The sequence below is a fragment of the Crocodylus siamensis genome, chromosome 9, assembly GCF_052110815.1.
Source record: "Crocodylus siamensis isolate JL-2025a chromosome 9, ASM5211081v1, whole genome shotgun sequence".
NCBI classification, from domain to species: Eukaryota; Metazoa; Chordata; order Crocodylia; family Crocodylidae; genus Crocodylus; species Crocodylus siamensis.
In genome coordinates this window covers 57213274-57238384 of record NC_143403.1, presented here as the reverse complement: position 1 = coordinate 57238384, position 25111 = coordinate 57213274, and the positions used below count along the sequence as shown (strand labels likewise).

The following is a 25111-nucleotide window of genomic DNA, read 5'->3' as shown; positions in this document are numbered from 1 at the left end:
GAAAGGATGTGGACAAGTTGGAGGAAGTACACCAAATGGCAACAAAAATGGCCTTGGGTGGGATGATCTAATTGGGGATGGTCCTGCTTTGAGCAGGGACCTCCTAACTTCCCTTCCAACCCTCATTTTCTATGATTGTAACTCTGGGTTTATCTTGTGAATCATATTTGCACACCAAATAATGATAACATCCTGTGGCACCCCACGGCACGCCTGAAAGTGTTTCAAGGGACTTGAAGGCTGCGAATCCCTGTAAGAATGTTCAATGTACGATCTCGCTAATTTAAGCCCCCATGTAGACACTTTCTCAAGGTTGAAAGTAAATGAAAGGAGAAGGAAAATACTCAGTGCATCTCTTGACTGCACTCGGAAGGATGACTGAGGACTTGAGTGCATTTTACTACTTGTCCTTGTAAGGGAAAAGCAGATCTGAATCAGCCAGGGAAAGGGAAGATTTATCTTTAGATGCATCTTCTCAACACTTTACACTTATTGAATATAGCGAACCATTACATTTCAAGTCCTCTAACAGTATATGATAGGGGTTTTCAACTGGAGGTTTCCCCTAGGGGTGCTTGGGATGGCCTCAGGGAGTACTTGGCAGCAGGCACCACTGCTGGTACTTTTGCTGCCACCACCACACTTGTCAATCAGCTGCAGGGCCCCCCCCAGCCCTGCTTGTCTGGCAGTCAGGGGACTCCTGCCTTCTCGACTGGCTGCCGGGGATACACTGACCCCAAAAGGTTAAAAACCCTTGGTATTTGAGGCTGAAGTAGAGTCGTCTGAGCAAGAGTCTGAACCTGACCAGTAAACACCTTGCTCTTAACTGTTACAGGGGTATAGGTTGTAGCCATGTTGGTCTAAGGACATAGGCAGGCAAGGTTATTTGGGTAAATCTGATATCCTTCATTAAACCAACTCAAATAGTTGGAAAAATTATTTTTTGCAAGCTTTTATGTTTTTCCAGCTATTTGAGTTGGTTTAATAAAGGATATCAGATTTACCCAAATAAACCTGTCTGCATTGGTGAATTGTAAGGGGTGCGCCCCGAGATTGGCTGTGCACCCGCTGTGAAAAGTGCTGTCAACGGCCCTGATGTAATGGTGAAGAGTCGCCATTCACGCCACGCCCTCACCACTGACACCGCCAATGCTGCCGGCGGTGTTCACAGGTGGTTGCCAATTGAGACTAGGAACTCACCACCCCCTCCTGCGCCCCCCTGGCACTGACACTGTGGCCGCCTGCCGGTGGTTGCTGTGGCCCACCCAGCCTCTGGAAACATACGGTGTTCATGCTTGTCTGTTCTTAATTGCTGTATTTTTGGGTTTCATTGTAATTATTTTACTTTATGTCTCAACATTTGTAGCCACCGTCTCTGCAGTTGAGCGTAAAACTCCCTTCAGTACCTTTCTTTGCCCAGCTGTAACAATGACATTTTGTCTATATGAATGAGAAATAGGGCATAGTGGGTTATCCTTTACCCGGTTGTTTCTGGCACATCTGTGGGTGTAATGAAGAAGTAACATGGATGTGTTTCTTTTCTGCGAAAAGAAGTAGGGTGGGATGACCTTGCAGGGAGGAACAGAAAGCAACAGATCCTGAACTTTTCACCAGCTCAAAGTTCAATTAACCTTGTTTAAGCAAGATAGCAAATATTTACAGGCCCGTACCATGATTACTTCCTGTTGTGATCCTTGCCAGAAGGGACTGTACAACTGTTTGGATTTTTACGTCCTGAACATCTTTAATGGCAGCAGACTGCCGACAGCCCTAAGTATAAACACTTAATGACAAACCATTTAGAGAAAAGGACGATGGGAAGAGCAAACCCTTTTAAGAAAAAACTTGGGAGAAATAGTGTGCAAAGCCCTTTTTGCTACTAGGCTCGTTCAACTGGCAGGAAACCTGTCGTCTCAGCTGGTTTCGGCCGGGTGTGGGACTTGCCACGAAGACCGCTACTTTTGCAGCTGGCAAGTAAGGTGCCTTGGCCCAGGACATGGCGAGCACCGCTCGGGTGTAGAGACTTTTAACATCAAGTCAAATAGCGCCTGGGCTTGTTAACGGGCGCCACAGAAGCAGCGTGCCGGCACCAGGACCCGACCCCCCGCGCGGAGCCGCAACGGTCGAAGCGCGCGCGCGCAGCCTCAGGACAGCGCTGGAAACCCCCGGCCTACCCCGGAGGCGTCCCCGCCCCTGCGCACAGCAAAGGAAACCCGCTGCCGCAGTGACGTCTACAACACGCTCCGGGAAACCGTGTGACTACATTTCCCTGCGTGCAGCGCGCGACCTTGTGCGAGAACGAGGCCAACCGACTACATTTCCCGGGGCCCTCCCACGCCGGAAGTCGATACCACTTCCGGGTGAGCCTGTGGCGGAGGCGGTAGCAGCGGTAGCGGCGGGGCCCGGGACTGGCGACGGCGATGGATGTGTCCGGGCAGGACAGCGACTGGCGCAGCGCCAACTTCCGGCAGAAGCTGGTCAGCCAGATGTGAGTGTGGGGCCGGGCCGGAGCGGGGCCGCCGCTGTAGGCCGCAGCCGCGCCGGCTCCCCGCTGAGGGGCTGCGTCTGGGCCTCCCCGCGCCCGCCGGCCGGGGGCAATTGGTCCTGGCATCGCCCCCGCCCCCGGGCCTCTGCGCCCCGAGGGGAGCCGGGGCCGGCCGCCCCGTGGAGCGCGAGCGCGAGGGAGTCGTCGTGTCCGCTCCCGTGCCCGGCCCGGCCCTCGCTCCGCCCGCTCTCGAGCCCCCGGTTTGTGTGTAACGGGCCCGCCTGGACCCAGAGCCACCCCGCGGGCGGGGGGGGCTGCGTATAGGAGGGACCTGCTTGCTCCCTGGATGCCTGAGTGTGACCGCTGTAAAGTCACCGGCCTCGTCATAAGATTGGACTCCCTCCCCCCCCCCCCCAGCAGTAACGTGGAGTTAGTTACCCGCATTGACTCCTTTTCCTTGGTCCCGTTGCACTGGCTTTCTCCCAGTGACCTGTGGCAATGGAGGACGATCACCTCTCTGGAGGGGAAGGCTCCTGGCACCAGCTTAAGCAAACACAAGCAAAATAAGCTGGTGGAAAAGGATCCTTTAGCCTAGGGTGCTCAACCTCTGGCCTGCAGAGCCATGACATGGAGTCATGACATCAGGCCTGTGGTCAGTCAAAGCCTCCCCCTACCCCTCACAGCCCCTTCCCTATGTGTCCAGGCCAGGGCCCTTTCCCCCCTGCAGGGCTGGGGTGTGGGCCATGCCCCTTCCCCCACTAAAGTGGGTCAGGGCCCCTTCCCTGGCTGGATGGGGCTGTACTTGCCCTGGGCAATGAATGAGGGCCATCCAGTTAAGATTTGTGGTTTGCAGGCTTACCTGTCATTGCCTTTCTGGCTTGCTAGCGAAAAGGTTTGGGCACTGCTGACTTAGCTTGATTAAAAAAAGGGACTGGACAAATTCTTGAAGAAAAGAGTAGCTATTGAGCATTGGAACGAGGGCTGCAGCCTATGAATCAGAGAACCTCTTAGAGCTTAAATGTTGGAGGCTGCAAGTGGGAGAGGAACAAGAGAAAAAACCCTGGTCAGACTCAGTTCACCCTCTCTTTCAGCATCCACTCTCTGCCCCTGTGTGCCATGGGACACTGGTCAGATGAACCTTTGGTCTGACCCTGTAAATGGCAATTCTTGTGTCCTTATTTAGGGTAATACGGTTTTTACACTGGGGGATGTTAGTTAACTGTTTTCTCTCTGGTGGTTGAGAAATTAAAATGTTAAAATAACTCCCTGTTTTATAGAGTTTCTTGCACAGATTGTCTTTCTGGTATGTAGGCTATAGTATTGATAAAAATGGCATCAGCACATTTGTAGCATGTTTAAAAAACCTTTTTGTGGTTTGCACTTGACAGCGTATCACAGTGTGCATCATCATACCATGTCTTGTTTGCCATAAGTCTAAGCAAATATCTTATTTAAAAAAAACCCCACTGCTGGGTATAGGTATGCCAGCATTACAGTGAAGTGTTTGAAATGGGACTTGCATATGGTACACATGAGACCATTAATTTAACTGCCTTTCATGTGATGTGACTGGAATCAAATGACAGTTTGTATTAGATACATGTGTTCATTTTACCATATAGCAGCATGGCTGCAAGCTATTGCATGTGAATATTTATTTGAGTTCTGGTCAGTTATTTTTCTTCCTTTTCCCATGCTTTCCATGTCATTTTCAGTGAGTCCCAAGTGACTGGTATTTGAAGGAAGTAATTAAATAGTGACCATGTGGGACTTCCCTATACCTCCCTGAACACTGGAAGTGTTTCACAAGGTCCTGTTAAACAGCTGCAAGGCTCAGTGGCCCATGCATGTATCTTCCAGTTCTCCCTTACTGTCACAAAGAATGTTTGGCTTGTTGTTATGAATCTGAAAAGTATTAAGAATGTTTTTAAATATAGTGATTAAAAAACTTGTTGGAAAAATTAATGTGCCCCATCTTTAGGGGCTATTGCTACTGACTGTGTAAATCTCTTTACGTGGGTCTGCTGTTTTGGACATAATTTCCTCTATCACTCTGATGTTAATATGCATTGGAAATGGCATCCTTATTCAATTGAATATTGTGAACTGAATGCAGGTCAAGCATCTGTGCTAGTTTGTTTGCAGTTCTAAACAGCCTTGAATACTATTGATCAGTGAGTTTTCTTAACTTCCCTGCAGAGCCTTATGGGAAGGGTAGAAGTGCTTCATTGCATTTGTCTTTGGAGTTCTCCAGTGAGTGGTAACTGGTACTTGATTTCCCTTGCCAGTGTCCTTAGTGTGAAAGGTAATGTAGTGTTCAGTCTTGATGATGTGTATGAATCTCAGTGGAAGGGGCAGGCAATGTTAGTAGTAGATGATCTTCAAGCCTTATAATCCTTTAAAATCAAATCAACATACTATTTTTTTCTATCCTATCTAGCTGTTTGGAAACAGTTGGCCAATTCTGGATAATGAAAGCTACATTCCTAGGTAGAGGGAAACGTTGGAGGAGTGCATAGGGACCACAAATGTCTTTGTATGTCTATGATTCTGTCTCTTGATTCACTCTGGATACTTTGTTCATGTGTGGCAGTAAAGGATATTGTGACTGTCACTTTCTGTGTGTGGCTGCTTGGGAAGCTGAGGCAGTCCCTCGGGCGTACATCTTTGATTCTTGCTCTTGTAATGAGATTATGGTAATTTGCTGCCTTTGCAACTATCAAAAGCTTCAGAAGCTTTGTTTAGGGCAGCAGTGAGCAAGGTGAATGAGAGCTATGAGCATTGGTATTCTTTGCTGATGACTTGGTTTAATTGTATCCATCCCTTGTGTACTATAAATACATAGACAAGAAGGTGCAAGTTAGTATTTGGGTTGCATTTATACCTTTCAGTGGTGGGAAACTTGGGTATTATTTTTTCTCTAAATCTTGTAAGAATTTGAATTATAATTGTTCCCTGTCATTCGACTTTCCATGGGTAGCATAAGGGTGTTCCCAGTAAAGGACCTGCTTCTCTAGAGCCTACATCTTCCAACTATCTGCCAAATGGCAGGGCATGCTAGCAGGCATGTCTGAGCTTTTTATTTACACTTGTGAATAGGAGTGGGCAATGCCATGGGTGTTTGTGAGTAAGCAGCTAGAACAAGAAAAACTTTGTACCAGTTTTATTAATATCAGGTTTCCCATGGATGGAAGCAGGCAGTACTGTAGCAAGGGCAGTGTCAGAGGTGTACTGACATCTGGCACCCTTGCACCACAATGGGTGGGCAGAGTAAAAAGTGGCTGCCCTTGGCAAATGCAGCACAGTGGCAGTTGCGATCACAGCAGCAACTGAAAATTCCCAATGCTCCTGGTACTGGGTGCCTGGCTGTGTGTCTGCACTGCTGAATGCAGATAAACATTTCTGACTCTAAATAATAATACAAAAATTGTTCACTTTCTCAGTCTACTCTTTGGACAGAGGGAAGATAAAGTAATGGTCCTTAAACTTTAATTTGAGGGGGGGAAAGAAAGAAAATAATACAGGGAAGCTAAGTTATTGAAACAGATGTTTAAAAAAAGTCTCCCATCAGGGAACCATATAAAGAAGTTATATATAAGAAGTATTAGCCCTGTTATATTACAGGAGTTTCATAGTTAAATTTGTAAGGTGCCTTTGATGCTGTGTATTATAATTCCAGTGTAATAATGCACTTACAGGCCTTTAGTGCCTAGTAAGTGCATAATTGCTTAATTGCATGACAGTTGCCAGCCCCAATATGCTGGGTGTTACTTACATTGTAACAAATTCTACTCATCTGCCTACTGGTAAAGTACTTAAACCACTGTTGTTAATATATCAGCATTGGCAGCACTGTGAACACTGCCCTTTAAGTACACAGCACTGGTAGTGACTCAGCTAGATGTCATTCAGTTTGCTGCATCTTCCGCGGTATGGTCCTATGTCTGATTTATGTAATAGGATCACAGGAAAGTAGGGCTCAAAGGGACCTCAGGAGGTTTCATGGTCAAGGTTTCATGCTAAACCATCCCAGTCTAGTGTTAAACATGCTCTTAAAACTTTCCAAAGATAGAGATTCTACAGCCTCTGTAGTAACCTGTTCCAATGCTTAACCACCCTTGTAGTCAAAAAGTTTTTCTGAATCCCCAACGTAAATTTTCACTGCTAGAGTTTGAGGCCATTGCTCCTAGTCCTGTCCCTATGGCTCTAGAGCAGGGGTTTTCAACCGTTTAAAATAATTGTACCCCTGGCCAGACGTGGGGGGCGGTATGGCGCAGTTGCCACCGCACGTGAGCTTCCTTTTCCCCAGGTTTGGCCCCAAAAATCTTTATCAGTGCATCCCTAACTGTGTTGAATATAGGTGCAGGGGAAGATGGGGGAATTATCTGGAGCAACCTGGCAGGGCTGTGATTGTGATGGGGTGGGAAAATAATCAGGCTCCTTCCCTCATGTGGGAGGTCTGCATCTGTGAGGAGGTTAATATACCTCATGCTAGTGTTTCTCATCAGGATAAGTTCTAGTTGCTATCCTAATGAAGCTGCTTGACTCAGATTGTGAGCAAGAGCTTAATTATGTAGTGAATAAGCAATATATCATTCGCCATTTTGTAGCACACTAAAATGTATCATAAATAAGAATATGACGATACCGAGTTTTAGAATTCCTTAAGTAAATCCAGTTTATCCTCCCAAGTAGCAAGAAGATGTACCAAATTTCTCCAAGGCATAAGTATTAGAGGTGCACCAATACATCAGTCCGATATCAAATTGGTACTGATATAAAGAAAGTTGTCTATATTGGAAATTGGCCTGATGTGGCCAGTAAATGCCCCATGCATGCATACAGATGCAGCGCAGCATGTAGGTGGCAAGGAACACAGCCCAGCAATGTGGAGAGCTGCGTGCATCTGGTAAGTCTGTTGTGGTGGAAGGGAAGAAGCGTGGAGGGATCAAGGCCCTCACGGTGAGGGAGGGAATGGGGCTGGGCAGGTGTTGCCCAGCCAGGGCAGGCATGGGAGGAGCCATGGCTCATCTAGAGGGGCATGGGAGGAGGTTGCTCCTGCTGATTTGCACACCCTGGGAGGGCACAGGGGTGTGGGGGGGTGCCCTTAGCTCTGTCTGGGTTGGGCTGCAGCTGCAGGCTGGAGCTGTAGTGGTGCCAGGCTCTTCCTGGAGGGGGCTGGGCTGTCCTCGGGGCGGGTTGTGGCAATTGCGGGGTCTGGCGAATTCTGGGGTGGCTGCAGCCCCGCTCCCAGCGCTGTTGCCGCCTGCCCTGAGCGGAGCCTGTCCAGCCCCCATGCAGATCCGGGGGGCATATCCCCCCTCTGTGCCTTTCCAGGAGCCGCCCCCTGCATCCCTGGATGAGCTGTGGCTTCATCCTGCATGCTGCCCAGCCCCTGTCCTAGCCCTATTCCCTCCCTCACTTCAGGGGCCTCGATTTACCTATCTCTTTCACCTAATCCAAAAGCCACTGATTTCATAACTTCTCCTGTCCAGCATACCGTGCCAATAAAGGGAAAAGAACTTTGCTGTTAGTGATGAGGCCTGATCCCAATGGTACTGTGTGGGTACTTGGCACTGAAGATCTCCTACCTTCTGCCTCCCAAAATAACAGTAGCTTTTGTTTGAATTATGATGGTTTATTGCTCTTCTGCTACTCCATAGTTGTGAACCCTGAGGAGGTGGTGAATCTGTATCATTAGACTGTTTATTTCATAGATTTCGTAGACATCAGGGCTGGAAGGGACCTCGGCAGATCATCGAGTCCAGCCCCCTGCCCAAAGGGCAGGAAGTCAGTTGGGGTCATAGGATCCCAGCAAGATAAGCATCCAATTTACGCTTGAAGGTGTTCAATGTAAGTGCTTGAACCACCTCCGCTGGCAGACCGTTCCAGACCTGGGGGGATCGGACAGTAAAGAAATTCTTCCTTATGTCCAGCCTGAAACCGTCTTGCAGGAGTTTATGACCGTTCGATGTAGTCATCCCTTGGGGCGCTCTGGTGTGCAAGTGGAATGGTGTACCCTACCAATAATATATTAAATTTATGGGGCTTGGTGCTTCATTACATGAAGCAGTGAATCCTTGGTATTGTCAGTCAGGACCGGTCACCATTGTGCTGGATGCTATAAAAACTTACCTCTTGCTACAAAGAATTACTAATCTAAAGGGTTTTCTTCTATGGATGAAGGTACCACAGAGTAAACTAGGGTGTAAGTTTACGTTAAACTAGCTACTCCAAAGTAAGTGCCCTTGTAGACACTTGTATGCACAGTGAGAGGGATCTTACTCTGCTCATATGGGCCATGTCCTAAGTGCTGTAAGCTACCTTACACTTGTTGTGCACTGAGAGTCCAGTAGGCCTTTAGTGCAGAGGACCCAGTGCAGTAAACTGACACTATAATTTACTGTCTGGTAACTTCCTTGTATAGAGAAGCTTGAAGGAGCGAGCTTCTCTGGAGTGGTGGAAGGAGATGATTACAAGCAGTGCTTTGTGTTGGCATGTTGAACTCATTTCAGTGACAGTTTAACTGCAGCTTAGTTTTGCTTTGAGAAGATGAAGTAACTAGAAAGGTGTTTTCTTTGGTCCTGACATGAGAAAGTGGTCTCCAGGGCACTTTGAATGGAAATTAATTGCTGATTTTCTTATCCCAACCTTGAAAGAGGTAGTTCCTACCTCAGCAGCTTCTTCCATTAGAAATGAGGTAAATGATCAGAGCACTCTTGTGTTGATGTGTTGGCATTTCCCTGGATACTTCCTATTGACATCAATGGGATTGGATGTAGAAAGGATGGAACTTAATACCATTGGCTCTAAATTTATTAATGGAATTATTAGCAATTAAGTGGTGAAAAGTTGCCAGCCAGCTCCATATTAAACAGGAAAGGGGATTCCTGTTGCCCTCTATTCACATCCTCTCTTGTTTTTCAGTGATGAGGCGATGAGGAAGGCTGGTGTTGCCCACAATAAATCCAGCAAAGATATGGAAAGTCATGTTTTTATGAAGGCTAAATCAAGGGTAAAGTATCTCCTTGTATTTCTAAGAGGAATTTTATGTTGAACATTGGGAGCAGTTAAAAACAAGTTGCGCTCCAGATTACACACAGATGTTTAGCTTATCTGGCCAGAATACCTAGTTATACCATGATAACTGTATAGGATCTCTTTATCCTGAGGGAATACAAATACTTCAAGTGTACAATATTGAGATGGGAAGTTTTGGGCTTTGAGCCAGGTCAGTTCAGTAAATTACTATAGTCCAGGGGCAGGTAAAATATGGTCCGCCAACTGGCTGGATTTGGCCTGTGGCTGCCCCTGCAATGCTCCACTTTGGGCTGAATCCCATCCGAGCAGTCCACACCTGCACTACCCCCATCCCCAGCTCCAGCCAGCACGCAGCTTCTGGTAAGACTTCCCAGTGCAGCTGCAGCCAGTCGGATGTTCCTGTGTTCCCTTCACCTCCAGCGGGAGCAGCCAGGCGGAAGTTTCCCCTCCACCTGCAGAAGCAGTAGAGCTGGGGGCAGGAGTAGGAGGAGGAGCAGCAGCTGGAGGCAAGGGGAGCACAGCAGCACCAAGCTGGCTTATTCATGTACAGTTTAGCACTATATAGGGATGATCAGGGGAACAATAGAAGGGATGTGTTTATAGGGGCAAAACCTGAAGCCTTCCTGGAAGTTTGGCTGTCAGGCTGTAGCAAGTGTCTCTGTGCAAAACTAAACCGAAACCCAAGGCTCTAGAGAAATCTTTAGAGGCCATTACGATGTGTCAAGTGCAAGTGTTAGTTACTACTTGTTCTTATAGAGATCTTCCCCCTTAAAAATATTTCGGTTATTTCAGTTGCTGTCCCTAGATGGTTCTAGCACTTGTACAGTGGTGAAGTAGCGGCCTTGCATATGCCTGAAGCTGCCTTCTTCCTTTAAGCCAAGGGCCGGCACTTATTTGGGCAGTAAGCCACTTAGTGAGTTTTGTTGAGTTGTTGAGGACTACATGCATGTACACGCATATGCGCAGAGACAGGCACACGTGCATACAAGCTCCCTGCAGCTCTCCTTGCACCCCCTCTCCTACCCTGAATCCCTGGCATGTGGCTGGGTTGGACAGGAGCCATGCCAGCTACTCCAGCTAGGCCCACATGGCCTGAAGGAGCACAGTGTGGCACTGGTCCAGCCACATGCTGGAGTCATGGATGGGGAAGGAGGTGTAGGGACAAGGGGGCTGGGAGCTGCATGCAGGAACACATTGTGGCCCCGCATTAGCAACACCCATGCTCCTACCAGGCCCTGGCCTGGCACAGGAGGACTGAATAACCCATGGCTCCTTGGCCCTCTTCCCCTGCACCCTCCTCCCCCACCAACAGGGAGAACCTTACTTGAGCTTTGGCTCTTGCTAGGGGCCAGGCCGCCAATGTCTGGGAATGGCTGCAAGGTTGAAGCTGCATGCAGACAGCCTCGGCTGAGAGAAGCCTGGCCAGGAGCTCAGTGCCTCCTGCCTTGGAGTGTACATCAGGGGCTGGCGAGCAGGCCAGGCCAGGTGGGGGAGTGGCTGCCTGGCCACTGGAGCCAAGCTGCTGCTGCTGCAGCTGGCTACAGCACAGTAGCAGGAAGGGAGAAGGGTGCGAGGTGCTGAAAGCCATGGCAGCTGCAGGCCAGATACAATTCTCCTTCAGAGGAGCAGCTGTGGGCCAGAGAGAATAATTTGGCAGGCCATATTTTGCCCACCCTTGCTTTGAACCCATGCAAAATAGAATCATGTAGCATCACTGTCTTAAAGCATGCCGAGCATGCCCAGCTCTTCCCAGTTTGAAAACTGCCATCACAAATAACATCCCTATTGGCAGTCCTGGTAGTCTGATGAGAACAACAGGAGAACTAATTTCTTACTGCTGCGGTGGTTCCTTTATGCACTTGCTCTTCTGTTCTCTATTTTACCTGGTCTGTGGGTAGACTGGGGATTTCAGTCTTTAAGGCTGTTTGTTCATCGCCCTTTTTAAATGCTACATTTTCTTGAAAGTAAAACTTGCCCAGTGGGAAGATGACAGTGCTCAAGTGTGGCTTAAAGTAAATCAGGATGCTAAATAAGAAAGTATAGGAAACTATTTCCAACAGGAGGGGGTAGAGTACAAGAAGTAAGAGATAAGCAGAAATAAATTTTCTCTGTAAATGTATACAGAGTACTGCTGTAATTTTAGTTGCCTACCCTTTCTTGTAAGATTGTGCTGTTTCTCTTCCTGCCCTGTGCAGTTAGTCACAGTGACTTTTTTATTAGAAACATGCCCTGCCCTTGTTCATTCCTGAGCAGATTGCTATCTGCAAAGGCGCTACAATGAAAAGCCCAAGGGTCTTGTGGGGGAGGAGAGGGACACCTCTGGAATGGCAGCGTGATGAAGGGAAGTGGTGAGTCATGTATTGCTTTGCTTCCCCACTTGGTGCTAAGCTACTGCTTGTTTTTTTTGTTTTGTTGTTAATGTCTCCAGGATGAATATCTTTCTCTTGTGGCCCGTCTCATCATCCATTTTCGAGATATTCGTAAGTATGTCTTACATGTCTTTGTTACAGTGTTAGAAATACTCATTGGAAAGCATGATAAAGATTAAAGTGTAGCTTTTGGGGCTGCTTGCATTTCACAGATTTCATAGACATTAGGGTTGGCAGGGACCTTGTAAGATCATCAGGTCCAGGCCCCTGCCCAAGGGGCAGGAAGTCAGCTAGGGTCAGAGAATCCCAGCAAGATAAGCATCCAGTTTGCCAGTTCTCTGCACACTGCACAGAGCTCTGCTGACAGTCCACTGGGTTTGCGATATCTTGTGTGTGTATCTGCATGTCTGTTAAGAACAGAGGTGACCGATAACTTCCTTGATTAGCGTTTTTAGTATTTAATGTGTTTCAAGTTGTTCTTGAGTTGCTTTCGTAATTTCTCAAATGGGATCCATGCCCAGCTCCTGAATACACAGTCTGTTTTGTAGTGTCTGTGTATAACTGAGGAACTTAAAGTTCTTGAAACCTCTAGTCTGCCTTCCAACCATTATTTTCCTTTTGAGTGTGTCTTTTCTTTCATCATATGAAAAGGAGAATGCTGGGAAACCAAACCAGCTGAGTTAGACAGCAAAGCTCTAAGACATGTTATCCTGGTATCCTGAGTTCTGATATCTGCCCTTCCATTTAGTTGTAATTCTTTTTCAAGGAAGCCTCTGGAAATGAACCTTCCTAAAGTGCTTGAGTCTTCCCAAACCGTGTTGTGCTGTACCAACAAGCTGTCCAGTGGAACTGCCTAAAATATCTGTCCCAGTCCTTGGAAGTATATGCCTTCATAGGCAAGCACTGAGTTCCCAACTGAAGAGTACCCTCTGACTTCAGAGCACTATAGGGTGCTGTTGGCTTTGACCTAACCTTGCAGAATGTGTCTGCCTCAGCAGCACACCATTGCACCCCTGGCATACTGGTCTTACTCTCTGGGTTGCAGCCTACTTTAGGTAATCTCTGTAAACTGTTTGGAGGCATGTTGAAGTGGATGTAAATACAGAAAAATGTAATTCTTTGCACCATTTGTGCATTGCTTGTTGTGGGTAGGTCTGAAATGCAAAATGCATGTGTATCTTTTCACCAAAGTATGTAACTTGTCTGTTCGTTTTTTGTTTTCTAGACAATAAGAAATCTCAGGCCTCAGTCAGTGGTAAGAACTCCTTTTTCTTTATTGAACAAAAGATCTATAAACCTATAATTTTGGTGGCGTGTGAAGAACGGGGTGGAGTTCACAGCTGGAATATTAAGTATTATTCCTTTTGCAACAAAGGGCACATAATAATTTAAGCTATTTTACACTGAAGTGAATTGTTTTAGTACGTCTGCTGGACTCTGGTCACATGGAGCACTTGTTTGCTAACATCTTTGTTGTTATCCTTCTGGTTGGGGTCAGTCATAATCAGGGATCCTTGTTTTCACTGTTAAAAAAAATCCAAAATTCTCTAATTAACCCCCTCCCCCATAATTCTGATTTAAAAAACCCCAAATCTATGTTTCTACACGTGCACACGTGTATCAGTTGAACACAAAGTTTTATTGATATATTTACAATTTTAAAGCAGTTTGAAAACCCATTTGTGCCTCAATCACTATAATAAAATAAATTCTAAATTCCTATATATTTTGATGTTTGACTTTGGTTTTTTTTATCATGGAAAATCAGAGTTTCCCCGTGCCACCTTCATTCACCAGGATGCACGGGTCCAGTTGTAGCTGTCCCCCTGCCCTCTTCTTTGTGGCAGTGAGCAGCCCTGATATGCCAGTGCCCTGTCGCTTCCCATGCTGCTGTTGCTCATTTCCATGTTCTCCCAGCCCTGCCAGTGCCCCTTACTCCCGACCTGTACCTTCTGCCCCTCCCCCAAATACCTGATCCCCACCAGTGTCCCTCACTCCCAACCTGCAGCCTTCTGGCCCTGCTGGTTCCTCTCACTCCCAACCCGCATCCTCCCTGCTCTACTGCCTGCTGGAGGGAACCCCCAGCTGCCAGAGCTACAGGACCTGGCAGCTGCATCCTGCCCACTCCCTGTTTGCCCTGTGGGTGGCAGCCACAGCTGGTCAGCAGCACCTGAGGCCTGGCTGCCATGTATGGGAGGTGGCAGCTGCTGAGGCTGGAATAGAGGAAAGAGCCTGGCGCAGCTGGAGTGGAACCTATGCGGGGACAAGGGGAGGATGCAGGCTGCTATGGTCCAGCTGGTAGAGAGACTTGCTGCTGTTGCCGCTGCCACCAGGTGCATTGCGCCAACTGCACCACCATGCCAAGGCACCCCCTGCCCACCTGGCATCTGTGGAGGCAGTGGTGGTGGTGTGGAGTTGTCATCCCCTTCTGCCCCCTGGCTGGTGCTGGGTGGGCAGGGGGTGCTTCACCTTGGTAGAATGGCTGGCATGGGGCTTTTGGCAGTGGCGACTCTCCCCTCCCCACTCCACCTGCCCTCACCAGGTCCTGTCCTTTGGTCTGTGCCCTGCTGTCTGTGCAGAAATCTGAGGAGGCATGTGCCCCTCAGGCCCTTGCACCCCCCCCCCCCACATGTCACCAGTGGGCAGACCTGGATATTTCTCAAGTTCTGGTCCCCCACCCCCCACCTCCCCCCAGTCCCATAGACTTATGTTTATCCAGCTGTCACAGCTGCTGCTCCCACTACCCTGCCCCTTATCTCTAGTCGTGATCACCCATCCCCACGCAGCTCCTTGGAGGCTGGAAATCTTCCAACCTGCAAGGAGGAAATCTGCACTTTCACACTTCAAAGGGGAAAATCTGTGTTTTTCTGCAGGAAAAGGAAAACCCATGTTCCTGGTCGTAATTAATCCTACATAACAAATGCTGGTGGAGTTCATTGGACTCTCCAGCAGGAGTTTCTCCTTGTCACCTTCCTTGAGCCTCTTGCTGGTGTGTGAACTTGATATCTGCTCTGTTCTATAAGTGTGTGGATTAGTCCTAACAACAGGAAATGTGTGTCCTGGGGGACTCTGCAGCTGACTGAAGAAATGTCTTCTAGTACAATGTTAATCTCTTTTTAAAAGAGCATGTGGTAATCCTATCCTTCTTTTTGTAGCACAGGTTAAGGATGGGTTGCTTGATATTTATTAACTCCAGGGCAAAATCCTGTCATGCATGTGTGTGTGTGCATGTGTATAATGTTTGTAATCCTTTCTTCTTCAGAAATTTGTTTGGAGTCCCAGTCTCTCTGATAGTGCTTTTTTTTCCCATGACAAAGCCTCATATTTTGATCACTTTCTGCTGGGATTATGCTGAATGCTGAAGCTTAGCCACTGCTTGGAGATAGCAGTGCGCTAACTTGAGGAATTACCTTGTTAAATCCTTCCTTAGGCTGCATGTGGCCTCCTGAGCACTCCCACTCCTCATTAACCCAGTGAGGAAGCGATCTAGCTTAGATTCACTCCATGACTTTGCATTTTGGGTTTTGGAATTCCAGATGTATTCCACACAGTGGCACAGAGCTCTCCTGAGAGGCTGATGGGCTTGCCATGTCTTGTCAGTTCAGCATGGAGGCAGCTGATGACTTTTCTCTTGAGTATTTTTAGCTTTAAATATTGTATCACAAATTTAAAGCACTTTTATTAACATCTAAATAATTCTTATGCTCTAGCCAGGGGCGGGCAATTATTTGGGCCCACAGGCCCCATAAGCTGTTTTGGGGAGCTGTTGCAGACCAGTCAGCACCCTTCCCCATGCTGCAACATGTGCGCTGTTGCTCTTCTCTGCCACCAACACCCAACAGCAGCTGAGCACATAACCTTGGCCCTGTCCTGCACCCGCTCCAGACTTGTCCTGGATGGAGTGGATCAGCTAGGACCTGTGCATGCAGCTGCAACCCTGTTCTACCCCATGCTGGTACAGACTGCCCACCCACAATGAACAGTGGTGGTAGCCAGGCAGAAGCTGCTGCTGGGCACAGGGGGAGGGGTGGGCAGGGAAGCAGTGGTCACCCAGGGCCACTGCCACCACTGCCCCACTGGGTGGCTTAGAGGCAGTAGTGGTGGTGGTGACGGTGGTGGAGAGCAGCCGCAGGGCAGCCCAGGCACGGGTTCTGGATCACCACAGCAAGAAGTGCCCAGCAGCAGTGAGGGGGAGGTGGCCACTTTTTCTCTGCACAGAGCAGCAGCTTCTGCCTAGCTGTTGCCGCTGCTCATCATGGCCAGGTGTGTCTGGAGCCAGGTATGGGGCGGCCCAGGGTTGGGGCTGTGCGCATAGGTCCTGGCTGATCCCAAGCTGCTCTGTGCTGGCTGGGGGCAAGTCCAGAGTGGGTGCAGTGCAGGGCAGGGCTGTGCATATGGGTCCCTGCCAGTCTCCATGGAGCTGGGGCCAGCAGTGACAGCAGCCAGAAGTAGCTGCTGCCACCTGGGCTGCCTAGAAATGGAGTCCACCTGTGGAGCTGCCCCAGCACCACTGTGTGCCTGGGGTTGGTGGATGCACCAGGGATCAGATGGTGCCTGGGCCAGACAGGACTGAGGAACCTGCCTCAGGCCGGATAAGGTGCCTCTGTTTGACTCTGCCCCTCTTCCCACTCCTAGTTTAGCCCCATTGTTGGTATAGGAATAGAAACAGACCTGATTAAGACAATTCATTTAAGTTAATTTCAAAGTGATGAGTGTAGAACTCATGAGTTGTGTCCTACTCTGTATCCACTAGCAACCAGACTTCTGTGTTGCTTGCTGTCATGGAGAGCTCTCAGCAGACAATTGCATGTTTTTTTCTATTAGTAACTCTTCTGTTGTGTTTACAGACCCTATGAATGCCCTGCAGAATCTAACAGGTGGCCCACCTGCAGGAACAGCTGGAATGGGCATGGCTTCACGAACACAGGGAGCACCAATGGGTGGGATGAGTGGACTTGGGCCAATGGGGCAGCAGATGAGCCTGCCAGGGCAGCAGCCTCCTGGAACTTCTGGGATGGCCCCTCATGGCATGCCTGGAGTCTCTACAGCTACTCAGCAAAGTAAGTGTTCAGTTTGCCTTCAGATAATAAACTGGTGATATCAGCGTTCTAAGGGAGAGGTTCCCAGCCATTGGGCCATGAAGGGTTGGCTGCCAGGTTGTTGCATGAGCCCCTCGCTCAGACCCTTGTCTGTCTGCCCAGGCAAATGGCTTCCACCGCTGGCAGTCATGTGTGCAGTTAAAGCTGGGTGGTGGGGTAGCCCCGGGAGGGAGGAGCTGTCTCTATGTGCCCTGTCCCTCTCCCATGCTGGTCTGCAGTATAAAAAGTGTTGGGAACCATTGTTTTAAGGCAGAAGCCTTTCCAAGGTGGAAGGATGTTGGGAGAATTAGAGAGTACACTTTATGGCTGTCTTCAATGCTGTCCTCAGTCCTGGGAGCAAGAGTGAGGACTCCAGTGTATCCTTGCTCTTTGTCATTAATATGGAAAAAATAGACTGGTATCAATCAGCCAGGGGAGGAGGAAGGTTTGCCTTTAGATACCTCCACCGTATATCATAACTATCCAATTCCTTGATGTTCAGGCAAGAGTGGGGATATTGCTAGTGGAGTCCTTTTCAGAATGTTTAATTCTTGGCTTCCCCTCAGTGTTTCATTTCTTTACGTCTTTGTTGTTCCCTTGTGTTGTGGCCCTCTGTCCTTAACACTGACAGCTGATGCATGAGATTCCCTTTGGAGTCCATCAGAACTGCCAAAACTTTGCCCAAACATTTCCTTGTAGAACAGTGTGAGGACTCCTCTTTCTGTTCCCCTCAGCACACTGATACCTAAAAGCTTGCTTATGCCTACCTCAGCCATATATTGGTCTAATAAAAGATGCCATCCACAAGAATTTTGCCCCTAACACTCATTTACACTCTTAAGCTGTTCATTTAAATTGTTGGCTTATTGTAGGAAATGAGGTAACAGGTTGTGCCATGACACCATGACTGAAAAATGTTGTTTACAGGTGTGTAATACGTATGTGGGCATGGGAGGTCAGGGTGGATTTATGCACTGAAGTAACATGGTACCGAGCAAAGACAACCAGGTATTTTAAGTTCCTGGAGAATTTATGGGCGTTAGACTCAGGTGACCACTCTTAGGCATCTGTTTCAGTTGTCTTGCATCCATTTTAACTCTCTTTAGCCCAGCTTCAGCTTCAGCAGATAGCACAACAGCAACAGCAGCAACAGCAATTTCAGCAGCAACAGGCGGCTCTGCAGCAGCAACAGCAACAGTTCCAGGCCCAGCAGTCAGCTATGCAGCAACAGTTCCAGGTCCAACAGCAGCAGGCGGCAGCAGCTGCTGCTGCCCAACAGCAGCAGCAACAGCAGCAGCTGCAAGCTGCCCAGCAGCAGCATATGCTGAAGCTGCAGATGCAGCAGCAGCAGCAACAGCAGCAGCAGCAGAACCAGCAGCAGGTAACAAAAACCAAATGAGTTACAAGAGTCATTAACAGACAATCTGCTGTCAGTCACCTGTCCAGGGGGCCTGTGTTCCAGAGCTGTGGCTTACACAGCAATGGTGAATGCCACCTCTGTACAGTAGGGGATTAACATACTTTGTTGTGTGGGCATGGCATCAGTTTGAGCTGGCAAAAACATGTCCCTTTCCTAGTGAAAAGGGATAGATTCTCATCACCTGATTTGGTTTGTTCTCTCATGACAAGAGAGGAAGCTACTATGTTGTCCCCTTTCTCTGTTTAAGTGTAAGGATAGCCATACATGTGTGTCTTTGGAAAAGGTGGTGGGTGCAGTCAGATGTCCCAGCCACTCCAAGGAAACCAGCTGTGTCAGAGTTGTGCAAATCACTTCTGCCACTTAAACAGAAGTCTAAAAATGTAAAGCATGAATCAAGGTAGAGAGAACCCATAGTCCTGTTTTTAAGGAAAGAGGCATTCATTTTGAAAAGTGGCTTTTATGTCCTTCTATAAGGGGAGCTTTGAGGACTTGGTACATTTGCCTTGAAAACTGGCTTTTAGTAGTGACAGACCAGTCTTGAAGCCATCTGGAATGGTAATGAAATTCCAGAAGTAAACTTGTACAGAGGTGAAATGTTTGGAGACTGAGATTGGCTCACTAATAGGACTTTCCATATGGGCTGAGCATTAGCTGGGAGTGGTGAGTTAGGACTCTGCCTGCCACTGGTTTATGGCCGATGTATTACCAGAGTCTTCAGCTTCCTGGCTTCTCCTGTTTGTAGATGCAGCAGCAGCAGCAGCAGCAACTACAGCGAATTGCTCAGATGCAGCAGCTGCAGGCAGCTCAGGCTCTGCAAGCACAGCAACAGCAGCAGCAGCAGCAACAGCAGCAGCAGCAGCAGCAAATTCCACAGCAACAGATACAGCAGCAGCCACCTCAGCAAGTCATGCAGCAGCAGATGCAACTGCAGCAGCAGCAGCAACAGCAGCAGCAAGTTGCTCAGGCCCAACAGTCCCAACTTCCACAACAACCCCAGCCTCAGCCCCAACCAATGGTGTCTCAGGCACAGGCAATCTCAGGACAGATACCTGGTCAGGTCATGCCTGTCACTCTCACACCACAGCAGTTAAAAGCAATGCAGGTAAGTGCTAAAGACCAAAGTAGAACAGATGCCTGCGTACTCTGACATTCACTAGGGCAGTGTTTCTTAACCTGTGGGTCATGACCCAGAAGTGGGTCACAAGAATATATGAAAAAATATATATTTACAAACTTTAAAAATGGATTATCCTTTAAAGGAGAAAAATGTGGGAATCCATGGCTTTTCCCTTGCAGGCTGACAGAGTTCCAGCCTGCAAGGGGCTGTTTGGAGCTGCTTGGGGCCCCTCCCACCCCACTCCACATCCTGGCCGACGCACACACTGGAGGGCTGGGGCCTGGGAGCAAGGGGAAGCAGGTCAGGAGTGAGAGACACTTGGTCAGGACTGGCCATTTATTTTTACAAATGGGTCCTGGTACAAAAAAGTTTGAGACTGCTGCCCTAGGGAAGTAGAAACCTCTCATTAATAACTGAGGCTTGTCAGTGCTAGTAGCAGAGATGGTAAATACTTGAATGTGTTAAGAGGTTAGTGGTTTACCTAGGTCAAGCATAACAATTTGATCTGCTACCTTCTATGTTGCTTTATTGCTTGCCAGCATGGCATAGTTCTTTAGTCACAAAGCCTAGGGATTTTAGCAGTCAGTGGGTGTGTCTACATGAGACATTTACTGCAGAGTACACAATTAGCTCCACAGTAAACGTGTCTCATCTACATGTGCAGCCCTGCTGGGCCATAGGAAACTAATTAACTGTGCAGCAGGGCAGTACTTGTAAATACAGATACTACCCTGCTGTGGAGTTCTTACTTTTCAACACTGCACATGTAGATGGTGATGTGGCTGGCTGCAGCATGAGGGTTCTTCAGTGCACAGGCTGCCTGCCAGCTAGCCCCATACTGAAACCACCCTCGTGCCCCAGCCAGCCCCTCTGCAGAATATTGAGCTGGATTGGAGCAGCCCCAGGCTGACCCACCCCTCCCCCCCAGGCCCACTGTGTAAACATATGGGGTGTGTGAAGAGGGCAGTATTCAATTCAGATTTGCCCTGATTCGGGGGACACTGATTCAGATCACTGTCCGGATTTGATTTGGCTGAATCTGAAGATTCGATTCTGATTCAGAGAATCATTGATTCAGCCAGAGACACAGCTTTATGTTTTTTCTATGTACCTCGAGGTACCAGGCGCGGCTCATGAATGCCAAGATGGTGGGGCGGATGGAGCATCCTGCAGGGGGTGGTCCCCTGTGCACTTGGTGGTGGACCTGGTGATGGACTGGAAGTACTTCTGGTCTACTTCCAGGTCCACCGCTGAGCACACGGAGGACCCCTGTTTCCCCCCACACACGCACATGCACAATATCCCCCCCAGCCTCTCCTGGCTTGGCAGTCAGCTGCAAGGTGTAGCTGGGTGCCCCCCAGACCTAAGAGGCGCCAGTCACTGGGGTGGGCGGAGTCCCCATGTGCTCTGTGGTGGATCCGGAAGTGGACCAGAAGTAGTTCTGGTCTACTTCAGGTTTGCTGCTGAGCACATGGGGGACTCCCCTGCGCTCCCGTGGGATGCTCCATCCACCCCACCATCTCAGCATTCACAAGCCGTACTGGGTACCTCGAGGTACATAGAAAATGCATATAAAGCTGCGTCAATGGCCAAATCGTTGAAAGTCTCTGAATCAGTTCAGAGGCTTTTGATTCAATTTGGAGAGATTAATGAGTCTCCTGATTCAGTTCAGGGATTTGGCCTTCGAATCGGGCCGAATCTCCTCTGAATTGAATTGGCAACCAAAGCTTCGCACAGCCCTAGTAAATAAGGCGCTCAGGAGCAATAAACTCCAGCATGGTATGTGCCGGAGCTTATTGCTGCCTACTAATAGCATATGTAGGTGCATCCTTTGAAACCTATTGTATGTTACAGAAAGAAACTAGTGTTTGAAATTTGGCTCTTATTTTGCTAGACGAATAAGATGTTGTACTTCTAAAAATTCGTATGGTAAGACTCATCTTCCTGATGAATGGTGATTTTGTTATAGAGTATGAGGAAAACATGTTCAAATGCATAAATGCATGTGCTTTTGGAGTGTGTCCATCTTGCATCTGTCTTTAAGAAAGTGAAAACAATTATAACCAAATCTTTCTCAGCTTGAATGTACCATTTTGGCTGAACTTTCCACAGCTGATCGTTACTTGATGTCATTACTTGGACTGCAAAGATGACAGTAACAATAGTGAATGAAGGCAGGGTATTTTCCCCCCCCACCCCTTCTGTCATGCATCTCTTATTGCTTTGTTCCAAGAGGTAGGTTGTGCTATTTATGATGCAGCTTTTCCAAATGATACATTACTGATCCTTTGCTGTGGACAGCGACCTAGTATGGGATATATGAGTTTATGGGTGCTGTGCATAAGAAGGCAAGAGGTCAGTTTTAATTCTAGGCTTTTCCTCACTCTTGACCTTATTGAGGGGGGAAGGTTGGCACTACTGCAGAAACTGTTCTTGGCTCCAAAGGGATGAAGTAATGCACTTATTCAGCAGGCATTCCTGCTTGCCAGGAGCACCCTTGACATGTTGCCTACTTGCAGTAGTCATAGTGAAATGCACAGTAATTCAAAACAGCTGTAATGTGCAGGCATTTAATATTGTGTGCTTGACTGAAATTAACCCAGCTTGGGTACCTTTGGTAACTGAGGCTGTCTATAGGAATAGCAGTGTGGGGAAAGAGTTGCAAGGGGAATTCAAAGGTGAGCTATTTGGCATTGGGAAGGTTTATTTTAACTCATAGGAATGGAGTATGTATGTTCATAAAGCAGGTCAGACACGATCACGGTAACTATATACCTGACTTTATTCTTGTTTGCTCTTAACTGAAGGATACATCTGGAGACATGGTTGATATAATGCAATAGAAAGGTCACTTCTGCCATAACCTGTTATGCCTGTTTACTCCCTTTTTTTTTTCTTTTGATACTTAAGGTAAGAGCTCAATTGGTGCAGCAGCAGCAGCAGCAGCAACAGGCAGCGGCAGCAGTCCAAGCAGCTCAGGCCCAGGCTGCTCAGATGGGAGCTTCAGGGCAGGTAAGGGCCTCTGGAGCCAGTGTCACTAGTGCAGGCCTGTAGTGAGTGCATGCTAAAATTGAGCATGGAGATGGGTTTCTGGTGGCTTTCTGATGAGGGTCTGACATCTGCTGTCTCTTTCTGGAGGAGATATGGGCTATTATGCACTGTTTCCATTTGCCATGAGTTGGAGTCAGGATTTCATTGTCATCCTCTCTGTGCATGCCTGTCCTGAGTAGGTCAGATACTGTTGCCTGTAGTGACATAGCCATGCACGTCATTGAGACTGCCTGTCGTGATTGTGCTACAGGTCTAACTGTTGGTTCCTGGAGTGTTTCACTTCTCCTTTCATAACACTTCCTTAGATGACTGCCTTGTCATGTGAACTGATATTTCTTCTGTGAATCTGTGCCTGCCAGTGTTAACTCACATGTGATCTCCCTTCATTTCCATGTGCCAAGCACAAAAATAGTAGCATAGGTAGTAAAGCATTCCTCTACCACTTTCTTTTACTTCCTTTCATCCTGTTTCTCTCCCGTTTGTTCTGAGTGACATGGGTAATAGATGCAGATTGTTTTTAGCTTGGATGTGAATTGTTGAGATAAATGGCACATGTAAACTATCATAAATGCAAAGTCCTCGCTTGGTATCTCTTGTGGGACTCATTGACCAGCCCACAGTTTTTCTTACCCTGAAATGCACTCTGTAGGCATGGTGACTGTGATCCTCTGTGAGCACTAAAAGGGAAGAAGTCCTTTGGGCTTGAGCTGAACCAGTTGCTGGACTTTCCTAAGAGTCTGATATAATATTTAGTGATTTACATTTATAGTGATCCATCTCAAAGCATTTTACAAACACTGGTAAGTAAAATTATCACTGTTTTCAGGTGGGGAAAGTGGTGGCTCAGGGTCAGTGACAGCACTGGATATATAGAACATGGGTCTCCTGACTTCCTGTCCACTGTGCCTTGCTCCTGCCAGTACTAATGTGCTGGCCTTAATACTCCAAACCCCTTCAGCACTTTAAAGTTTGTCTGTAGGGTGAGGTGTGACAGTTAGTGGTTTTTCCCACCTATATCCTTCAGATCTTTACCAAAAATAATGTCTTATGATTATAGCCTAATATGGCCCAAAGACACCATCTTGTTGGTTGTTAAATTCTGCTTAGGCAATTGCACCTCTTTCTATCCTGGGCCTTTTATATTTCTTGCATTGTGTTGACACCAGATGAAAGATGAGCAGTGGTAAGTACAGCTGACACAGCACTGGCGGCAACACAAAATCCATTCACTACAGTTTAAACATATGCTTTGAAAACTTTTTTTTCCCTTTTTGTTTCATGAATAACTTCCAGGTGGGAGCTACAGGCAGTTAGGAGATGGCTATCAGGACCCTGCCATTTCACTCCTTTAATGATACTCTCTCCAACTCATAAGCAGATGGATTGTGTTCATGTGGGGCAGTTTTAATTCCTGCTTCATTGGATGAATTCCTGTACAGGTGGCTTCATACCACAGTGCTACTGGAAAGCTTCTGGTGATAAGGTGGTTGACAGCTGGTTTTGCATCACAGCTACATAGCCATGTAGACTGAATTTAGAGAGAACTTGGTATCGGTCACTGTTGGGGTGCATAAAAGCTTTCTAGATCTGATTTGGGGGTAGGCTTATTCCCTTAAACTCCAATTATAACCATACTTTTACATTATAAATCTACTAAAATTCAATTAATGCTATTCTGTCCAATAATGAAGTATACATTTTTGTACTTGGTATAACCAAGTATTGTATATATTAAAAACTTTTGCTGTTTCAATATTTTTAGATGCTGAATATTTCAATATAGTTCTGGTCTTGAGAGCATTGATTGAATGATTGAAATGTCTTTCATTTGTAAGATTAGGTTTCTTTAGAGAAATAGATTTTTATTCTTATAAAAATACTCTTTATTTCATGTACAACCCTCTAAAAATGTATAATGATCCTTTGAGTTATCTGTTCAGAGAAAGTTTTATTATAAGCAAACCCAACCATAACACTCCTATCTTATATGACTTCTGTGCCTTCTGACTCTCAAATGGTCTTGGGATTTGAATCAATGCTGTTATATTGTCTCCTTTTCCTTGAAGTTTCTGTCCAGCATCTTTTGTGTGAAACTAAAGTTAGTTTGAAGTCCTACCTTGGATGAAATTAAATGAGAGCAGAAATTTAACCCTTCTCTGCAGTGGTCATACTAACTGTTTAGATAGATGAGCATTCTGCTGCTTAGCAATCCAACTCCTTATGTGAATGCCAGTGTGCTCACTGATGGAGCAGGTAAATTGAGTGTGCAGTGTCCTAGTCACCACTGTCCACAGAAAGCACTACAGAATTGCTGTGAAGACCAGTGACCAGCTGAATTTACGTTTGAACAGAGTTTAAGCTGCTCTGTTCTGCTGTGACTTGAGATGCACGGAATGCAGATTTGTTTGTTTCTCTTGGAAAACAAGGAGCTGGCTTACCATCAATCTGGTGATGCCAACATGATGCTTTCCATGAGCTTTTGGTGTTTGGGGAATCCTCAAACCTAGGGATTTGACTGCATTTAGAACAAATCTGTACGTTTTAAGACTT

At 47.3% G+C, this 25111-nt stretch overlaps 1 protein-coding gene across 3 annotated transcripts in view; it reads left to right on the top strand.

Annotated features, from left to right (window-relative positions):
• The first annotated feature begins 2349 nt into the window (after positions 1-2349).
• The window catches only part of MED15 (mediator complex subunit 15), a 40092-nt gene continuing 17330 nt past the window's right edge, over positions 2350-25111 (top strand). For all 3 annotated transcript variants that reach the window (XM_090062466.1, XM_090062465.1, XM_090062464.1), the window contains exons 1-8: positions 2350-2488; positions 9413-9500; positions 11955-12006; positions 13121-13150; positions 16743-16955; positions 18080-18354; positions 19136-19495; positions 22421-22522. In XM_090062466.1, the coding sequence (XP_089918592.1) occupies positions 2421-2488; positions 9413-9500; positions 11955-12006; positions 13121-13150; positions 16743-16955; positions 18080-18354; positions 19136-19495; positions 22421-22522 (1188 nt within the window). In that variant the 5' untranslated portion in view covers positions 2350-2420. The remainder of the gene's footprint in view (positions 2489-9412; positions 9501-11954; positions 12007-13120; positions 13151-16742; positions 16956-18079; positions 18355-19135; positions 19496-22420; positions 22523-25111) is intronic.